The sequence below is a fragment of the Podarcis vaucheri genome (assembly GCF_965113315.1).
Source record: "Podarcis vaucheri genome assembly, chromosome: 1".
Taxonomy (NCBI): Eukaryota; Metazoa; Chordata; class Lepidosauria; order Squamata; family Lacertidae; genus Podarcis; species Podarcis vaucheri.
In genome coordinates, this window is record NC_138759.1 from 18,711,127 (window position 1) to 18,729,715 (window position 18,589).

At 45.6% G+C, this 18,589-nt stretch overlaps 1 protein-coding gene across 4 annotated transcripts in view; it reads left to right on the forward strand.

The window, feature by feature from the left end:
- Positions 1–478: 478 nt before the first annotated feature.
- The window catches only part of CCDC85C (coiled-coil domain containing 85C), a 179,702-nt gene continuing 161,591 nt past the window's right edge, over positions 479–18,589 (forward strand). Inside the window, exons 1-2 of one of the 4 annotated variants that reach the window (XM_082218898.1) lie at positions 492–1,227; positions 1,567–2,318. In XM_082218898.1, the coding sequence (XP_082075024.1) occupies positions 1,613–2,318 (706 nt within the window). In that variant the 5' untranslated portion in view covers positions 492–1,227; positions 1,567–1,612. Of the gene's footprint in view, positions 2,319–18,589 lie in introns of all 4 variants that reach the window. The other 3 variants (XM_082218900.1, XM_082218901.1, XM_082218899.1) reach the window with 3 other exon arrangements.

Consider the following 18,589-nt stretch of genomic DNA (forward strand, 5'->3'; position numbering starts at 1 on the left):
ACAGACCAAAGAAATTCCCGAGCCGATTAACACGAAATGAGAAAAAATAAAATGAGGCTGGGGCCACAACAAATCGAGGATTTCCCAAGTTGTGCTCCTTTCTGGGTCCGTTGCGCACGGTTGCCTGCGATCCCTTCCCTGCTCTGGGTTCGAAGGCGCGGATTAGAGGTGACTTTTAGGAGAAAAGAATAAGAGAGGAAGAAGGATCAGGAGGGGGGGGGAAGCCTCCTTTTGTCTGCTGATGCTCCCTGTTGCTGTGTGGGGTGGGGGGGGAGAGAGAGAGGGGCGCGCGCGCGGCCCCTTTAAGCGAGGCGCGCCGCGCGTCTACCTTTCCCTTTTGCGCACCTGGCTCTTTCGAACTGCGCCCTCGCCGCCGCCTCATTGGCTGCGGCGCGCCAGCAGCGCCGCTTCTCCCCGGTAACCTGACCCCGGGGCGGAAAGGGAAGGCCACCTGAACGGGCTTAGGGGCAGGGAGGAGAAGCCGCCTTTGCCCAGGGTCCTCCGGATTGGGCCATCGCGAGGCAGCGGGAGGAGCTTGGCTCCGTCATCTGCCCGCATGCAAAACCGTGCAGGGGTCGGCGGCTGCTGAGAGCAGGGCGCTGCAAGGGGAGAGGGGCGTCTGCGCGGTTGCAGAGCTCTCTTTCTCTCCCGATCTCCGCCGCACTCAATTTTCTCTTTCTTGCTTCTTCTCCAGCGGCATTCCAGGTTTTCCTCCTCCCGGAGCCTCCCACCTCCTTTTCTCCTCCCCTCGAGTAGGCGGCGCCTCGTTTCAAGCTCTTTTTCTCCCTCTCCCCCGGCTCTCCCGTTCCATTAAAGGAATGCTCTCCCCTCCGCCCCATCTCGCCATCACCTTCTCGCCGTGAAATTTAAATGCAGTTTTGACCCCCCCAAAAAAGAGAGAGACAGAAGAAGGGACTGACATCATCCTGCCTCGGAACTGAAAGCGAAGAAAACGAAGGCGAAGGGACCTGCTTCTTAATTTTTAACCAGTGTTGTTTCGTTTTGTTATAACTCTCCAAGCTGCTGCGGGCTCCTAGGAGGCTGGATCGCCGAGGGTGCGCGCTCAGTGCCCCTAGCGCTAGATTTTTTTGTTTTATTTTGCAGCGGGGGATCGAGGTGGCAGCGATGTTGGAGCAAGTGAAACGGGCAAAGACCTAAAGCAGGTTGATCTACGAGCCAGCAACTGCCCCCCCCCCCGCGGCTTGCTGTGGTTTTGATTAACCTCTGGTAAGTTGATTGCTTCACTTGGAGAGAAAAAAATAGCTACAGAGCTTTCGGAGCTGATCCTTTTTTAATTTGGGTTGTGTGGCTTTTTTTATTTTTTTGGCGTCGAATTTTAAGGCATGGGAGTTGTAGGCAGGAGAATGCGATTTACAGAAATGAGTGGATTTGCTCTTCTTCCTTGTTGTGCTCTTCCCTGAAGAATTATAGTGGACTGGGGTTTTGTGTGTGTTGTTTTTTTTTTTAAAAAAAGAAACCCTCCAAGATGTTGCATTAAAAAACATTTTGACCTGAAGGATTTTTTTAAAAAAAAATTAAAAACAATTTTATTTAATTTTTGTGAAGGGCGGTTTTCTTAAAGGAGTAAAAGTAGAAGTGGCTCTGTACAAACATGGCAAAGAATTCTGTGGAAGGGTCCAAGGAAGACCTGAGCAAAGTGACGGAAGAGGACATGTTGAGGTGCAGCAAGGAAGAGCTGGTGAAGAGGCTGAAGAAACTGGAGAGCGAAAAGATGAACTTGATGGTGGAGCACGGCAACTTGATCAAGGACGTGAACCAGAGGCTCCAGATTCATTTGCACGAGATCAGGGGGCTGAAGGAAGTGAACCAAAAGCTCCAGGACGACAACCATGAACTGAGGGAGCTCTGCTGCTTTCTGGACGATGACCGGCAGAAGGGGAAAAAGCTGTCCAGGGAATGGCAGAGGTTTGGGAGGCACACGGCTGGCGTGATGTGGAAGGAGGTGGGGATGTACCAGCAGAAGCTGAAGGAGCTGGAAGCTAAGCAGGACTCCCTCATGAGGGAGAACATGGAGCTGAAGGAGATTGTCCTGATGTTGGACGAGGAGAGGAACGGGGCGGGCTCTCGGAGTTCGATAGACAGCCAAGCCAGCCTCACCAACCTGAACGGGGGCTCTGGAACCAGGGATGTTGGAGATGGGAGCAGTACCTCCAGCACTGGCAGCGCAGGGAGCCCAGACCATCACCACCATCTTCACCATCACAAGCCTGTTGAGAACAAGGCCGGAGCTATCCGCAGGTCGATGGATGACCTCTCTGCACCGCTTCACCACCGGAGCATCCCTAATGGACTGAATGGTAAGTTTTCTTTAAATCCACTTATCTCTCTCTGTGTGTGTGTGTGCACTGGAAATAGCAAGAAGCTTAGAGATCAGTCCAAGGGGGAACCCACCTGTGGGATTTTGGCTTTGTTTGAGGCCTGTTGATCCTGTCTTGCAACCTGACACCTGTCCTCTTGACTTACAACTCGCTTAACAGAAGTCACGCTACGTAGGTTAAAGTTAACCCATAATAACAGCCCAGCCATGCTAGCAATCTGGGTGGTTAAGGAAAAACCCCCACCCCACATTTTTCAACGCATATTTTTTGGGAGAGTATAGCTCAGAAAAAAATAGTTAGAAGTATGGAACCAGGTGTCTGTGCTCAGTTAGCACAGAGGTGCAGTCATTGTGTTACCTGTGCCTCTTGTGACACTTTCACCCCCACCCAGTACACAGCAGCACGAGCTGTTCTGTTCGTGGTACCAGCCTGTCATTTAGGAATTCCTGCTTCTTGGCTCCTGTGCTAACAGAAAGCTTGGCTATGATGTGCTCTTGCTTCTCCACAGAGTCTCCTGGGCAGGAGTGAAGGCTCTGGCCTCCTATTGTCTAGGCTTCACCATCTGCAGCAAAACAAACAAACAAATAGACAGACACAGCTCCCTTGTCTCCAGGGTTTTTGCCAGGTTCAGTTCATTAACATGTAAGAAAAGCACTTTGGGACAGAAGATGTCACAGGGATGCATACAAGATTTGGATGAGTGCAGGTCAGGCAATGGTAGCTGAAATGCTGGGTCCCAAATAGCGGTATTGAGGATCTGGTTGTTTTAAAAAACAACAACCCAGTTTCTTTTATGGCTGGTTGAGTGCAGAACAGTTTTGCTGCTGATACTAATGCATCATTGCAAAATGTTTGTTAGCTGTGCCATTGAAGTGGAAGTTGTGATTCTCCCTCCTGCTCCATTATAAGGCTAAATGAATGGATTGTGTGGAGGGTCTAAATTAAACAGTGTTTAGTAAAATAAAATAAAAAGTTTTCCCCTTCAGCCTTTAATGTTTAGTTTTCTCCTGTTACCTGTTTGATAGTTTGAGCACCACTGAAAGTATAGCAGGGATAGCGATGACGGCAGTTTTAAGTCCTCATCTGCAAGGTGGTGATGAAAATGCTGATTCTTAGGTCTTTGCAATTTTCTCTCTCGCTGAACAATATCTGTGCCAGAAATATTGGTTAGTGTATGTGTAGTTTTGTTTGTGTGTGTGTGTTTGTGTGCTTAATTTGCTGTTCTTCGGTGATTGGATCCATATAAATATTCTGAGTCACTTCTGCCAAACCCTGATACAAAGCTGATGTGATCTCATACTTATTTTATATATCTGCCTACATGTTGAGCTCATTCTGTCTCGAGGGCTTAGCAGAGTACGGGAACTTGGTTAGCATGCTGTCACAGTAGGACGAAATGTGTGCGCGCACGTGCCTTTGTAATGTTACACGCATCAGATTGCCAAGTGAAAAACTATCCTCCCTATCGCCTTGCCTGCAGCCGCCAAATTTGGTTCAGATAAAACTTAGCATATCATCTCTGAAAGGTGTTCAGACTTTGAGTAGCCAAGGATTGAGTAGTTGATGGAGATGCGGCAGCCACTCAGTCTGGCCGCATGCTTTCTGGACTTTATACAAACAGAAAAGCCATGGGTAATATATTGGGCATTGTAGGATGAGAGGTGGATTTTGGGGTCCTCACTTGAACAAACCTATCAATTTGTTATGTAGGGCATTGGGCACTGAGCACTATAGTTAATGCATGTGCAAATACCCTTCAAATCTTAGCAGACTGATGCCTAACCTTTTATATTTGGAAGTAAGTCTTGCCAGCTGTGTTAGGCTTGTGCTATTGCTTTTGTGTTGAACATTGGTCAATAACATCTGGAGTGGCACAGGATTTATAATGGTGTAGGATGCTCCCCTCACAGGGTGCTGAGCTGAGGGGCTGCCAAACAACAGCAACAGCAACACCTATATTTATACGGGCCTTGGTTAGATGGGCGATTGAGTTGCTGCAACTATGACCCAGTGCACTTGAGAGCATTTGCAGAACAGAAGGCAAGAGGGATGACACATGAAAATAAATATTGGGGGGGGGCACCAAATTTTGTCGTCGCTGAGGGTGCCATATCACCAGAGTCCACCCCTGTCTGGAGGGCATCTCATTGGTTACCTCTGCCCTATGGGATATTATTAAGAGAATGAGCCACAGAAGACCTTGTGTTTGCAGTGCTCCTCCAGTGCTGCCCCAAGGAGGAATTTGGAAACTTCCGGTTCTTTTTTAGACTAACCGCAGTTTGCTGTAGTGTCCAAACCCTGACAAACTGTGGTTAGACTTTGCTATGTTTAGTGGAAACAAGACAGCTTCAAAACATGTTTTACAAAGCTGGTTTGTTTCTCTGTCTGTAGATTGGATTAACCACAGTTTAGGGTCTGGACATAACGCTAAACTGTGCTTAATTTAAAACAGAAGTAGAAGTTTCCAATCTTCTCACAACCATGCGATGGATGGAGGAGTGTGCCAGCCCAGTTTTCCTGTGGTTCCTTCTTTCAATGTTAAATCATGGCTTAGCGTTGTATGTGAAATGGGCTATTGATTTAATTGGGGCTTGACTTCCAAACAAGTGTGCTTAGATAGGCAAGTGTGCTCAGAAGACATCTTCTCAAAAGCAATTCAGTTTTGTTAAGAATAATGCTGTGTGAATTGATAAGTAGTGCATATTGTGGCTAAGATGACAAGAAGTGGCCTAGAAATTTTCCCTCTCACACTCATGTAGCCAACCTTTGTAGTAATACACCTGTCAGATTTGGCCTGCAAGGCCAATCCTTATAATGATTTGGCCTTTGGAGCTGAAAAGACCTTCTCTCCTGCCTCAAACACGTTCTTGCCTTCAATCTTGCTGAAAACCTAAGGGAATCCATAGTTATGAAGAGTTCCTGTGCTTCAATTATTTACCAGTACACCACTGATTAATGTACTTGGATTTAATCCAAACCATACTCTCCAGACAAAATTTAAATAAGGGTTTTTAATGGAAAAGTTAGTGCTACATAAACACTTTGACTGAAGAAGGAGCATAACACCACAATTGCATCCCAAGGAACTCCTTGAATCAAGGCAACGGAAATCAAGAACAAAACCTGGCAGAATAATTTAATAGGCCTTTGGGCGTGTAGGAATGGGATTCCTGAACAACTGATGGTCCAGGTACAAATGACTGAGAAATAAGGGCAGAAAACTGGGGAGGGGGTCTGGCCATGGATTAGATGAGTGCTGAAGCTGAGCATTCGCTTGGTGTTTGAGTGATGAGACAGGTGGATAATTTGCAGTGGAGTTGTGAGGGAACTGAGGTGTGATAAGAGAAGGTGGCTGGAATAGCGGAGGTAAAAAAAGGAGGGATGGAGAGGAAGGGATGGATAATCACAATCCTGTTCAGTAGGGAAATATAGTCTCTCTGTCTGGCCCTTGGGACTCACTCTAGGCCACAGGCCCTCCTAAGCCAAACCCCTCACCCGTTGTGTTTTGCACCCTCCTCAAGTTATAAGAAACATCAGGAAGAACTTTCTGGCAGTAATAACTGTTCAACAGTTGAACAGATTCCCTTGGACTCTGGTGGTGGACTCTCCCTCATGGGAGTTTTTTTTCATGGTTACTTCAGTTGAGATTCTTGCATTGCAGGGGGTTGGACTAGATGACCCTTGGGGTCCCTTTTTACTCTACAGTTCTATGATTCCATAAGTGTTTTTTGCCAGGCTGGAATGCGTCCTTGAACTCAAATTATGCTTCTTACTTGCCAGGATAGAGGTGGGTTTGCACGGGCAGGCAAAGGCAGGACTGCTGGTATAGAGGTAGAAATCGCATGATTGCCCTGCCTCCTCTTGCCTCTGGTTCAACCCACCACTGGCATGTGACTCCCAGAATATTGCTGAGAAGGAGATATGACCCCTCTACTGGAAAAAGTTCCTGATCAGGAAATGGGAGAATACATTGTATTGTTGTTGTTTAGTCGTTTAGTCGTGTCCGACTCTTCGTGACCCCCTGGACCAGAGCATGCCAGGCACTCCTGTCTTCCACTGCCTCCTGCAGTTTGGTCAAACTCATGTTGGTAGCTTCGAGAACACTGTCCAACCATCTCATCCTCTTTCGTCCCCTTCTCCTTGTGCCCTCCATCTTTCCCAACATCAGGGTCTTTTCCAGGGAGTCTTCTCTTCTCATGAGGTGGCCAAAGTATTGGAGCTTCAGCTTCAGGATCTGTCCTTCCAGTGAGCACTCAGGGCTGATTTCCTTCAGAATGGAGAGGTTTGATCTTCTTGCAGTCCATGGGACTCTCAAGAGTCCCATCACTAAAGGAATGGCCCTCTGCTGTGGCAGGTCTCTTACAGGAGTCACCAATTACCCACAGTGCTACTGTCCTTAACAGCCACTGGCATTTGGGCATTGATTGTTTGTTAAACCCTTCTCAATGCTACTTACAAGAACACCTAACAAAACCTGGGAGACTTGGCTGTCTAAACACTGCCAATAGGAATTGATAGCAGTACTTCTACAAGATGGCATTTAAAGCTCCTATTTAAAACTTCCCTCTGCCAACCTGTCAAAGGAAATGGTAGTTTGTTTATTTTTGGCATTTTATGTACCGCCCAATCAACCGTGTTGTGGCTCTGCGAAAGAGCTCAAAGAGGAAACTACAGTTCCCAGCATTCTCCAGTTCTTCAGGAGTTCTGTCTTAGAAAAACTGCAGACTCTGCTCTCGTTCTGATCCCACCCATGGCTGGCATGCTGCCTCTGACAGACTGCGGTAAAAAGGTTTCTCCAGTCCCGCCTTGGGATGAGCGGTGCTAAGCCTCTTTCAATCAAACCAGTTTTAAGTGTGTGCGGTATGGCTGTGCCTGAATAATGGATTCACAGGGCCCTCCACCCTGATGGAGAGAGAGAGAGAGAGGTTTTGCACAAGCTCAGCAAGACTTGATGATTGAATTTAGATGCTGCTGTGCTGGCTTGTGATCTCCATAAAATTTTTCTTGCAATCCAGTTTAGCCCTCAGTCCTCATAATCTACATTTTGTTCTAATTTTGAGTATCCATACCCAGCCTTTCAGTTGAATGATTCTCTTTTTTAATTGTAATTTAATTTAATTTAATTTAATTATAAATATCAATACATTACAAAACAATATATACTCAACATAACATTACATATGTTACATACATATGTTACATACAAAACATACAACATATATCTCACCTTCACCACCCCTTCTACCTATCACGTGATTATTGACTTCCAACCAGTCTCATTGTGTAATTCTGTCACTCATTAAATCTATGCGCAATTCATGTTACTTATTTTGTTTATCTTTTGTAATAATTACATCTTTTCACTTGTCTAATTTCTCTGTTCATTAGATTTATTTATACATCTGTCAGGAGATTTGTGTTTTCTATATAAATTTTGAGATAATCATTGACTATTGACCAGTCTTTATTGACCCTTTGTGTGGTATTGCCTCTTAATCTCCCAGACAATTTTGCAAGCTGTGAGTACTCAATCAAGTTGAATGATTCTCAAGGTGACTTAAGAATAGGCTGTGTTAATAGCGGGGATTGAGACCCCAAAACTGGACACAGCCGTGGTCCAGCAATCCATAGCTCCCCTGGCTGATAGATGGGGCCCAAATATGCTTCCCTCTAGCTCCACAATGCCAGGGCAAATGGCAGCTGGAGCTGAGTGTTATTTCTGGCAGGGAGAAAGGAAGCCAGCTCCTTGCAGCTGGTCCTTCTCGGGCTGATTGATGAGGCCTGGCTGAATGTCTCCTTGCTCCGATTGTCTTTCCCCCTCTACATAACTGAGTGCTGTGGTCTGCAGGAGAGAGGACCTCCTGTGGATATCAATTTCATCAAGAAGTGTAAGAACAGGTCCTTTAGTGTGGTGGCACCTACACATTGGAAATCTTTCCTGGAGATTTTTATCATGGTTTGGATCTGGCTTGAAATTGTGTTTTTTCCCCTTGATGCTTTGAAATGTTGGTTGCATTGGGATGTCTCGGGGTGGAGTGATTTGCAAATGAAGTAAAAATAAATATTATTCCTTTGGAGGCAGGGGGCGTAACCTCCCAGTGGGTGGGTCCCCTGGCACAAGGTGTCTGTCTCATCTTCATAAGGAGACTGTAGAGAAGCAGTCTTGCAGTGGATCCATCAGCCCTCTGAATTCCCCCTGTTCTGCTAAGCTGGGAGCACCGGCACTTTGCTGTTGGGTTCCAGGGAAGCACTGACGTCAACAGGAACATGTGTGGTAACTTGCCTAAGCTTCCCCTCTAGGCTATCAAGCCACCTTACCCCACCCTCCCTTATGTTGTAGGGTTCTGGGGGTTGAGAAATCACTTGGCAATTTCCCTCCTTTGAATTCCTTTGCCCTGGAATACAGAGATGGGAGAGACGAATAAGTCTGGTACAGGGAAGGCAAATTGTAGTTTTCTTTGGGTACTTCCTCCAGTAAACACATGTGCGGCTTTGGGGAGGGGTAAAAATGCAGAAAGCGATGGTCTGTTCTTAGGCTGAATCTCTTGTTGGGCTGCTGCTGCTGCTGCTGCTGCTGCAGGAAAGTTGCCCTATGCTGAATCATCCATATTATGGCTGTAACGTGGAGGAGTATTTTATTTCATTTATTTACCAACCTTTAGTTTAAACTCTGGTAAGCACCAAAATGGGAGACATCTTGGGAACAATGGAATATCCATAGCTCAGTGTGTGGGCACATGTTTTGCATATGAAAAGTTCAAAGTTCAACCCCAATACCTCTAGGTAGGTCCAGAAGGATCCCTACCTGGAGAGCTACTGCCCATTATTGTAGACAATACTGAGTAGAAGGGATCTATGGACTGACTGGGGGATAAGATAATTCCATATGTATTCATAGTGGGGTTCAGGTACTATCATCAATTCAAAGTGTTGGTGCTGACCTTTAAAGCCCTAAACGACTTCGACCCTGTATAGCTGAAGGAGCGTTTCCACCTCCATTGTCTAGCCCAGACACTGAGGTTCAGCGCCGAAGGCCTTCTGGCACTTCCCTCATTGCAAGAAGTGAGGGTATAGGGAACCAGGCAGAGGGCCTTCTTGGTAGTGGCGCCAGCCATGTGGAATGCCCTCCCATCAGAAGTTAAGGAGATAAATATATAGTACCTTGGATGTCGAATGGAGTCCGTTCCGGAAGTCCATTCGACTTCCAAAATGTTTGAAAACCAATCAGAAGCAGCCAATGAGAAGCTGCGGAAGCCCCGTCAGACATTCGGGTTCCAAAAGAACGTTCACAAACCAGAACAATCACTTTTGTGGCATTAGGGAATCAAAACGTCTGAGTTCCAGGGCATTCGGGATCCAAAGTATGACTGTACAACCTTTAGAAGACATCTGAAATCAGTCCCGTATAGGGAAGTGTTTAATGTTTAATGTTTGGTGTTTTATTATGCTTTTACATTTGTTGGAAGCCGCCCAGACTATCTGGGGCAACCCAATCAGATGGGCGGGGTGCAAATAATGATGATGATAATTATTATTATTATTATTATTTTATTATCATTATCATCATCATCTTCAGACTGCTCTATAAATTCTGCCTCCTCAAGTATGTGTGGAACATTCTTTCGGAATTAACCAGGATGTACAAGGGTGCATAATTATGCCCGTATACCTTGTACCAAATAGAAATTTTGCTTGCCAGCAAAAATGAAAAGGGTGGCGCTGTTGTGGCCTTGTTCAGTCCCTTGCGTTTGTATAAAAGAGACTTAAGTCTGAAGCCTGCTTTCGTACCCTGTGGCATGTAAAACTGGTGTGCCATGTTTGTGCGACTTTTAAGATGCTGCAATTGGCCCCAAGCTCACGTTTTCCTTGGTGAAATGTTGTGAATGGCAAAACCTGCAGTTTGCTGCATGGCGAAGCAATAGTGCAGACACTTTACTAGCTGGCTGGAATGCAAATCAAGCTCGCCCCACTGAAAAGTGTTTTGTGAATCGGCTCTCCATTTGGGTACGCTGTTGGAATAACTTGCCCTGCGAACAATAGATTGCCTGAGCTTTGTTATAATCTGCTCATGTGTGTGAGCACAGTTCCTCCCACTTCTTGGCTGCCTGTGTGGGAAGGAACTCTCTGGCTGCAAGCCAACCTTTTCTCCCCACCCCCCACCCCCTGGGTACGGAGGCCTCTGTTTTCCAAACATCCAGCTTCAGACACCCAAAGGTGGCTGGTGTTGGCGTTCAGCTTGGTGATAAGTCCTGGATATGGGTCTCATTTGCTGAGAGTTGAGACAGCTATCTTGATGTTCTTTCTTCAGCATCATTCCGGGGGTTTCCTTCTAAACCTGATCTTTCTCCGAGTACATATGTTAAGAACTTCAATGGCTCAGATAAGCATCAGTATTCTGTGTAGCAAAAGCCTTCACATATGTAAATGTAGCCTCTTATCCGCACTGTTTGTACTGAAGCTGAAAAGTCTGCTGTAGCAAAAGCAGTTTCATTAGGACTGTCATACCATTGCTGGTGGGGAGAGTAAACTCCGAGTTTGGAGCTAAAAGAAACCCTCCAAAAACTCTACAGTTTTGACCCCACCCAGAAGTCTGGTGTCAAGGCCAACTGTTACAAATCAGGGGTGGGCAGGCCCAGTTGTACTTTCATGTTTTAAGCTGGCATGTTTTCACATGCCACCTTCTTAATGTGTATTGAAAGAGTTGTCCAGTAGGCGTCGGAGAAAGCAAGTGTTTATTTTTTCCTTAGGAAGTGAAGCTCAAGGGCCTTGCATGCAGAAGATTCAATCGCCTGCTCATCTCCAAATAAGGGCTGGGAATGGTCCCTGCCTGGGACCCTACAGAGCCACTTCTTGTACATATAGATAATGCAGAACCAGATGAGCTAATGGTCTGTGTCCTGTATATGGCAGCTTCCTTGTTCATTTTGTAGCTCAGCACTGCAGGTGCCTTGGTGTTAGACCTTTCCAACTCCCTGCTTTTCTTTTCTGCTGTGCTTAGAAAAATACAAAGTGCCCAGGCTGCAGGTTGACATCCTCTTAGAAAAAGATTAGACGTGTTTTGAGAGTGTAAACGTGTTTTGAGAAAGAACCTGATAGCAGCGTTCAAGGTCAAAATCTGTGAGGCATCTCCCTCAAACAATCCTGAGAGTTCTTGAAGAAGCAGCAACTGGCATCTGCTCCCTCCTTTCCCCAAGGACATGAGAAATATAAATATGAAAGGTTCCACTCCTTTCCATTGCACAGCTCCTAGTATGTGAGGTGTTTTATTAACCATTTTCTTCTTCTTTATTGCTACACTTAGCATCATAGCTAAGCTTGGGAGCTCAGAACCCGGAAATCCCCATTTCAAATCACTGGGCCTGTTGGCGCATCATGCTCAGCCAAACTATGGCGTATCATGAATGTACAGGCTCCTGAGGAGGCAACTGTACCCGTTTGCTCCTTCCTAGGCTTTTTAGGTCAGTGTGCACAGCCAATAAACCAAGCTTTGGCTTAGCATATTGTCCAAATCCGAAATCATGGGTAAGGGTTCTCTTCCATAACCGTGATGACCTGTAGCCAAGGTTTGTCCTATGGTAGAGGTTTTTAAAACAGTTTAGAAGTGGTGTGTGTCTGTGTGTACCATCTCCCTTGTGCAGAGAGGTGGTTCAGAGTTTGGCTGCAGTTCTCTGTTTTAAAAATGACGAAGGTGCCCAATAGAAATTCACCCAAACATTTCAATCAGAGTCTTGGATTTTTATTTTTTAAAAATCTGCACAAAACGTTAACACAGTAAAAGCTCTTTTAGGAAAAAAACAAATCTGGCATTGAGGTCATGATACTTTGCTAAAAGATTTGGTGAGAAAGAAACCCAGAATACGCTGCAATGTAGGAATGCATATTGATTGCGTGTGAATATTCTGCTCAAAAGCAAGCTTAAACATTAGCTTGGCCCCTAAATGACTCTCTCCCCAACACTCTTTCTTTCCCGGATGTGTTTCCATGACTCCATGTTCTTATGGTTGGAACCTTAGATTTTGATCAGACAAGGTTTTTTGAAATTTGACATTGATCCCACGGAGGGCAATGCTTGTTTCCCTTTTAGATCCCAAAACACAGAGCGGTAAGGCTGAATAGGATCCAAATGCCAACCTTTTTTATTTGCTTTATGAGGTAACAACTTTTGTTTATTGCTGTGTTTCTAAGGACTTTCCCTTCCAGGATCTGGCTCAGCTCAGAACCTGCTTACCTTCACAGGTAAGAGTGATAACATTGGGCCTCTTCAGACCACTTAAGCCCAACCTCAAACATGGGACCCATTGAAGTGCTTTACTGTGTAGATCTTCTACCACCACCACCCCAACCCACTTTTTTTTATTTAAAGAAAACTACAGCAGTGGGAACACTGTGATTCCCGTCAGAACAACTCATGACCCAGTTACGGGTCACTTGGACACCAGAGATCTAGGCCAGCTCGCAGCACAGAGCCAGAACCCTGCACCCCCAGATGTTCCAGACAGATTGTCATGTGCGATTGCAGCCTGTGATTTCGTTTATCTGATGCAGCCTGCCCAAGGCAGGGAGGAAATGGGTGCGTGGCGTGTTTTGCCAGACATTATGATGGGAAAAGGGCTCTGGCCTGATTGAAGTGAGTGGCGACCAAACCTTGTGGGAGGAAAAGGAAGAGCCCGGTTCCTCTCTTCCCCACCCTCCTGTTACTTCCAGTCAATAAGGTGACCGACTGTGGAGGGCAGGTCTCCTATATCTGCACTAGACATTTGAAGCAGTTGTATATATACCACTTTATCTGTGTATCTGAAGGAGCTTTACCAGTATATCTGAAGGAGCGTCTCCACCTCCATCGTTCTGCCCAGACACTGAGGTCCAGCGCCGAGGGCCTTCTGGCGGTTCCCTCACTGCGAGAAGGGAACCAGGCAGAGGGCCTTCTCGGTAGTGGCACCCGCCCTGTGGAACGACCAGATGTCAAAGAGATAAACAACTACCATACTTTTAGAAGACATCTGAAGGCAGCCCTGTTTAGGGAAGTTTTCAATGTTTGATGGATTACTGTATTTTAATATTGTGTTGGAAGCCACCCAGAGTGGCTGGGGAAGCCCAGCCAGATGGGCAGGGTATAAATAAGAAATTATTATTATTATTACTTTAAGCAGTCATTGCTCCCCCCAAAGGATCCTGGGAACATTAATGTGTTAAGGGCACCAAGGGTTGTTAGGAGACCCCTGTTTCCCACCTACCCATGGAGTTTCATTTCCCAAAGTTCCCTGGGAAAAAGGACAAATAGTTAAACCACTCTAAGAACTGCAGCTTGGTGGGGGGAACAGTAGTCCCCTAACAATTCTCCTCAGTGCCCTTAAGAAACCACAGTCGGTTTGATAAAGCTTCAGATGCAGAGGATACCAGAGAAAATAAAACTCTGGCAGGTTACAGGCTGCTCTGCACAAGTGATGAAAAGCTGCATTTTGCTGAAATCTCTCTTCCTGTTACACCTGGTCACCTGCTCTTTCCAAGTTCCTTAGTTTGATCTGGGGGAGGACAAAACATGGGTGTGGTTCCAAACTGGCAATTTGGGCCAGTTTCTTTTCCCGTCCTACTTCCAGTGAAGTTTGAGGTGTCCAAATGCCACACCCTATGGCTGGCATTTTCGATGGCTGCGGTGGCCATTCATGTGGCTGGCTAGGTGTGGCAGGTAAGTGGCTCAGGTGTTGCCATTTCCTGGAATTTCTCTGAAGTGTGGCAAGAGGCAGGATGCGAAGAGCTATAATCTCCCCACTTCTTCGTGACATATCAAAATAACGATGGCTTGGTGGCAGACTGCAGGCTTGCCCCAACCCCTTCTGGCCCCACCAAATTTTAATCATGGCGTGGCAGTAAATTTCGTGAGGAAAATGAAGCAGTGAAGTTTCCATGTGCTTTATATTTCATGTAAATATGTTTTTGCATTGCTGTTTGGTGTGTGTCCTAGAACAAATGCGGGCCTCTGCTAATCTGGCCCTTGATTTTTTGAAAAATAAAATTGTTCAGCGTATTCCCTACAAAGCACCTGAAAGTGATTTCACAATACAACATAACCTTTATGCAGAACAATTACACATATAAAAGCAATTAAAAAGCATTACATATGTAAAAACAGTTAAAACCTAAAGCCTGTCCAGACACGTAGATGTTTGTGTGTTTTTATCTTTTTATTGCTAATATTAATTATTTTTAAGGGAGTTTGCTGATAATTTTAATGTTGCTAGCAAACTGCTTAGACGCTTTATTGCAGTCAAGTGCTGTATACATTTTGTTAATTAAACTAATTCACTGAAACAATAAATCTGTCTTGTCTGTCTATGTCTGTCTGCCTATCTGCCTATCTATCTAGCTATCTAGCTATCTGATAACTTTTAGGGAAAGAGCCACAGCTCAGTGGTAGAACAAGCCCGCCAGGTGGGTGGGCATGAATAATAAGATTATTATTATTATTATTATTTGCATGCAGAAGGTCCTAGGTTCAGGTGGTGGCATCTCGGATATGGCCTGGAGAGAACCCTGCCAGAAACCCCACAGAACTGCTGCTAGTAAGTATAGGTATTATTTATCTAGTTGGGCTAATAGAATCATAGAATTGTAGTGTTGGAAGGGACCACAAGGAACATCTAGTCCCACCCCGTGCAACTGCACCAGTGGTCTGACTTAATACGAGGCAGCTTCCAACGTTAGGAAATTCTCCAGATCCTCAGCTGGTTCCTAATTATGTGAGCCTCATATCTTTGGAATGTGTGGTGCGCCATTGATGTGACTCACCTGCTACATCATTCTAGATTCAGGTAGGTAGCCGTGTTGGTCTGATGCAGTTGAAATAAATTTAAAAAGTAAGAAATTGTCCAGTAGCAACTTTTGTTGTTGTTGTTTAGTCGTGTCCAACTCTTCGTGACCCCATGGACCAGAGCACACCAGGCACTCCTGTCTTCCACTGCCTCCCGCAGTTTGGTCAAACTCGTGCTGCTAGCTTCGAGAACACTGTCCAACCATCTTGTCCTCTGTCGTCCCCTTCTCCTTGTGCCCTCAATCTTTCCCAACATCAGAGTCTTTTCCAGTGAGTCTTCTCTTCCCATGAGGTGGCCAAAGTATTGGAGCCTCAGCTTCAGGATCTGTCCTTCCAGTGAGCACTCAGGGCTGATTTTCTTAAGAATGGATAGGTTTGATCTTCTTGCAGTCCATGGGACTCTTAAGAGTCTCCTCCAGCACCATAATTCAAAAGCATCAATTCTTTGGCGATCAGCCTTCTTTATGGTCCAACTCTCACTTCTATACATCACTACTAGGAAAACCATAGCTTTAACTATACGGACCTTTGTCGGCAAGGTGATGTCTTTGCTTTTTAAGATGCTGTTTAGGTTTGTCATTACTTTTCTCCCAAGAAGCAGGCGTCTTTTAATTTCGTGACTGCTGTCACCATCTGCAGTGATCATGGAGCCCAAGAAAGTAAAATCTCTCACTGCCTCCATTTCTTCCCCTTCTATTTGCCAGGAGGTGATGGGCCCAGTAGCCATGATCTTAGTTTATTTGATGTTGAGTAGCAACTTAGAGACCAACTAAGTTTGTTCTGGGTATACGCTATCATGAAGTGTGCATGCACACGAGAGCTTATACCCAGAACAAACTTAATTGGTCTCTAAGGTGCTACTGGACAATTTTTTTATTTATTTCGACTGCTACATCATGTTCAGCTTTGTCACATATATATAGACTTGCTATCCATGAGGTGGCTCAGATTGTTCTGGTTTGAGACCCTATGTGGCTCCCAGAAACATGTCCATTGCTGCTTGAATAGCTAAGTCAGTAAAGCATGAGACTCTTAGACTTTGGGTCGTCGGTTTGAGCTCCACGTTGGGCAAATGGTTCCCACATTGCAGCGGGTTTGACTGGATGACCCTCGTGGGCCCTTTCAACTCTGCAGTTCTATGATTTATGTATTATTGGAGCATTCAAGACAAGTCACTTTGCCAAGAAACCACCACCTTGCTTCAGTTTGCCCTCTCGCCTTTCTGCCTGAATCTGTCCATATTATGGGTGACCTTGCCTAGTTCTTTTCCTTGGTTGGCTCTAGTCAAGCAGGGTACAGATTCTTTACCCTTAGTGAGTAAAGCACAGGCGTATGGAAGGAAACCCGCTGAGATATTTATCTTTTTGGCCAATTACGTTGCTGACTGATGTGTCTGCAGTAATAGCCCATCATGGCTATGTGGTTTTCCGAAGAAGGATTGCTGTCTTGGGGGTTAAGAGGGTGGAAAGATCGCCACTAGTACTATTGATCCCCACTTGTAAATGCTCACTTAGGGGGCACAATGTATTGCAGTAAAGCAGAGGTATGGAAGCATTATTTGAAAGGAAGTGGCTGTTGCCTGGGGGGCGGGATTGGAACTGATCCATGCGTGTGGCCATTAAGGCACAATATATACTTCCCTCTCCCTTGCCTCCCTGCCAGCCCTGTAGGCCAGAGAACCTTCTGTTTTCATTAAGGTATTGACAGTCAATGTGCATGTTTGCTGGGATAAATTAATGAGGCCAGAAAGAGCAACAGGGGGCGGAGGCAGGAAACTGGCCTAGCTCATTGGGATTTCTGAGCAACTGGCAAAGGCCATCCTGGATGTAAAAAAAATGTTTCGAAAAGATAAATAAAGAACAGAGAAACGTGCATTACTTGTTTGTTTTAAATTTCCCAATTCCAAAGATCTCACTGGCTCTCGGTGTACATACCGTCCAATATTTCTCCAATGAAAATAGCAATATTCTATTCCATATTAATAATATTATTAATAATAATTTTATTATTTATAACCCACCCATCTGACGGGGTTGCCCCAGCCACTCTGAGCAGCTAACAAAATGAATTTCAATAGGGACAAATGTCAGGTTGTGCAATTAGGCGGGAAGAACCAGATGCACAAATATAAGATGGAGGATGCCTGGCTTACTAGCAGTACAGGTGAAAAGGATCTAGGAGTCTTCTTGGATTGCAAGCTTAACATGAGTCCGCAGTGTGATGCAGCAAACAAAGCTAATGCTATTCTAGGCTGCCAGTTCAAATATGAAAACCAAGTTCTGCACAAAGTACAATTGTCGGCCAATCTCCAGGAAAGGGGGAGTTCAAGCCTTGAGGGGCTGTTGCCAAGAATGCCCTTGAAGACCTGTGTGATGGCCTTAGATCAGTGGCAGAGCATATGCTTTGCATGCAGAAGGTCCCAGGTACAATCTCCAGTGTCTCCCAGTGGGGCAGGCAGAGACACCTGCCCAAAGTGAGAGCCAGTGTGGTGTAGTGGTTAAGAGCTGTAGATTCGTAATCTGGGGAACCAGGTTCGCGTCTCCGCTCCTCCACATGCAGCTGCTGGGTGACCTTGGGCCAGTCACACTTCTCTGAAGTCTCTCAGCCCCATTCACCTCACAGAGTGTTTGCTGTGGTGGAGGAAGGTAAAGGAGAATGTGAGCCGCTTTGAGACTCCGTAAGGGGAGTGATAAAGCGGGATATCAAATCCAAACTCTTATTCAAAATCTTGGAGAGCTGCAGTCAGACAATACTGAGGTGGACAAGCCAGTTCTCTGACTCAGGAAGCTGCCCTGTACCATGTTCCTTCCTAGGATACCGATTATATTGTCAAGAATGTGGGGTGAACAGCTTGTGGTTCTGGGGCCACACCTGCCTCACCAAGGCTCCCAGGTCCAAGCAGCCACATACCAACAGCAAGAGGGAGATGCTCCCAGAGAGCTGGTTGGTCTGGTCTGACAGCTTTGGTCTCAGAGACTTTCATGTGCAACTCAACCATCTCTTGCTGATGCTGCCTATAGATTTGTTCTCTTGCGCAGACTCTTATTTGTACATCAGTTGAAATGCACCCAGATTTGAAATGGACTATTGCCTAGCGCTTACATCAGTTAAACCTGATAGTTCTTGAGAGTTCAGCTGCCTCAAAGGTGTCTGTGTTCCCTTGCTTATATAATTTAGTATTTGTTACTTTTGCCTCAAATCTTTCCCCTTCTCTCTTTCTCTGACCGCCACCTCTTCCGCTGCCGTTTCCCGGTTTCCTCTCGGTTTTGGTATGTTCTAGCTAAAAAACGTCAGAATAAAGACTCCTTATGGATTGCGAGAGAAAATCAATCAAGAGCCTCTGGGCTGTTGATGCAATTATGGTCTCATACCTGTCCGAGGCAATTAAATAATGGAACGGAAACTGAGTAATGTCAAATATCTGGTTCCTTCCCGCGGTACA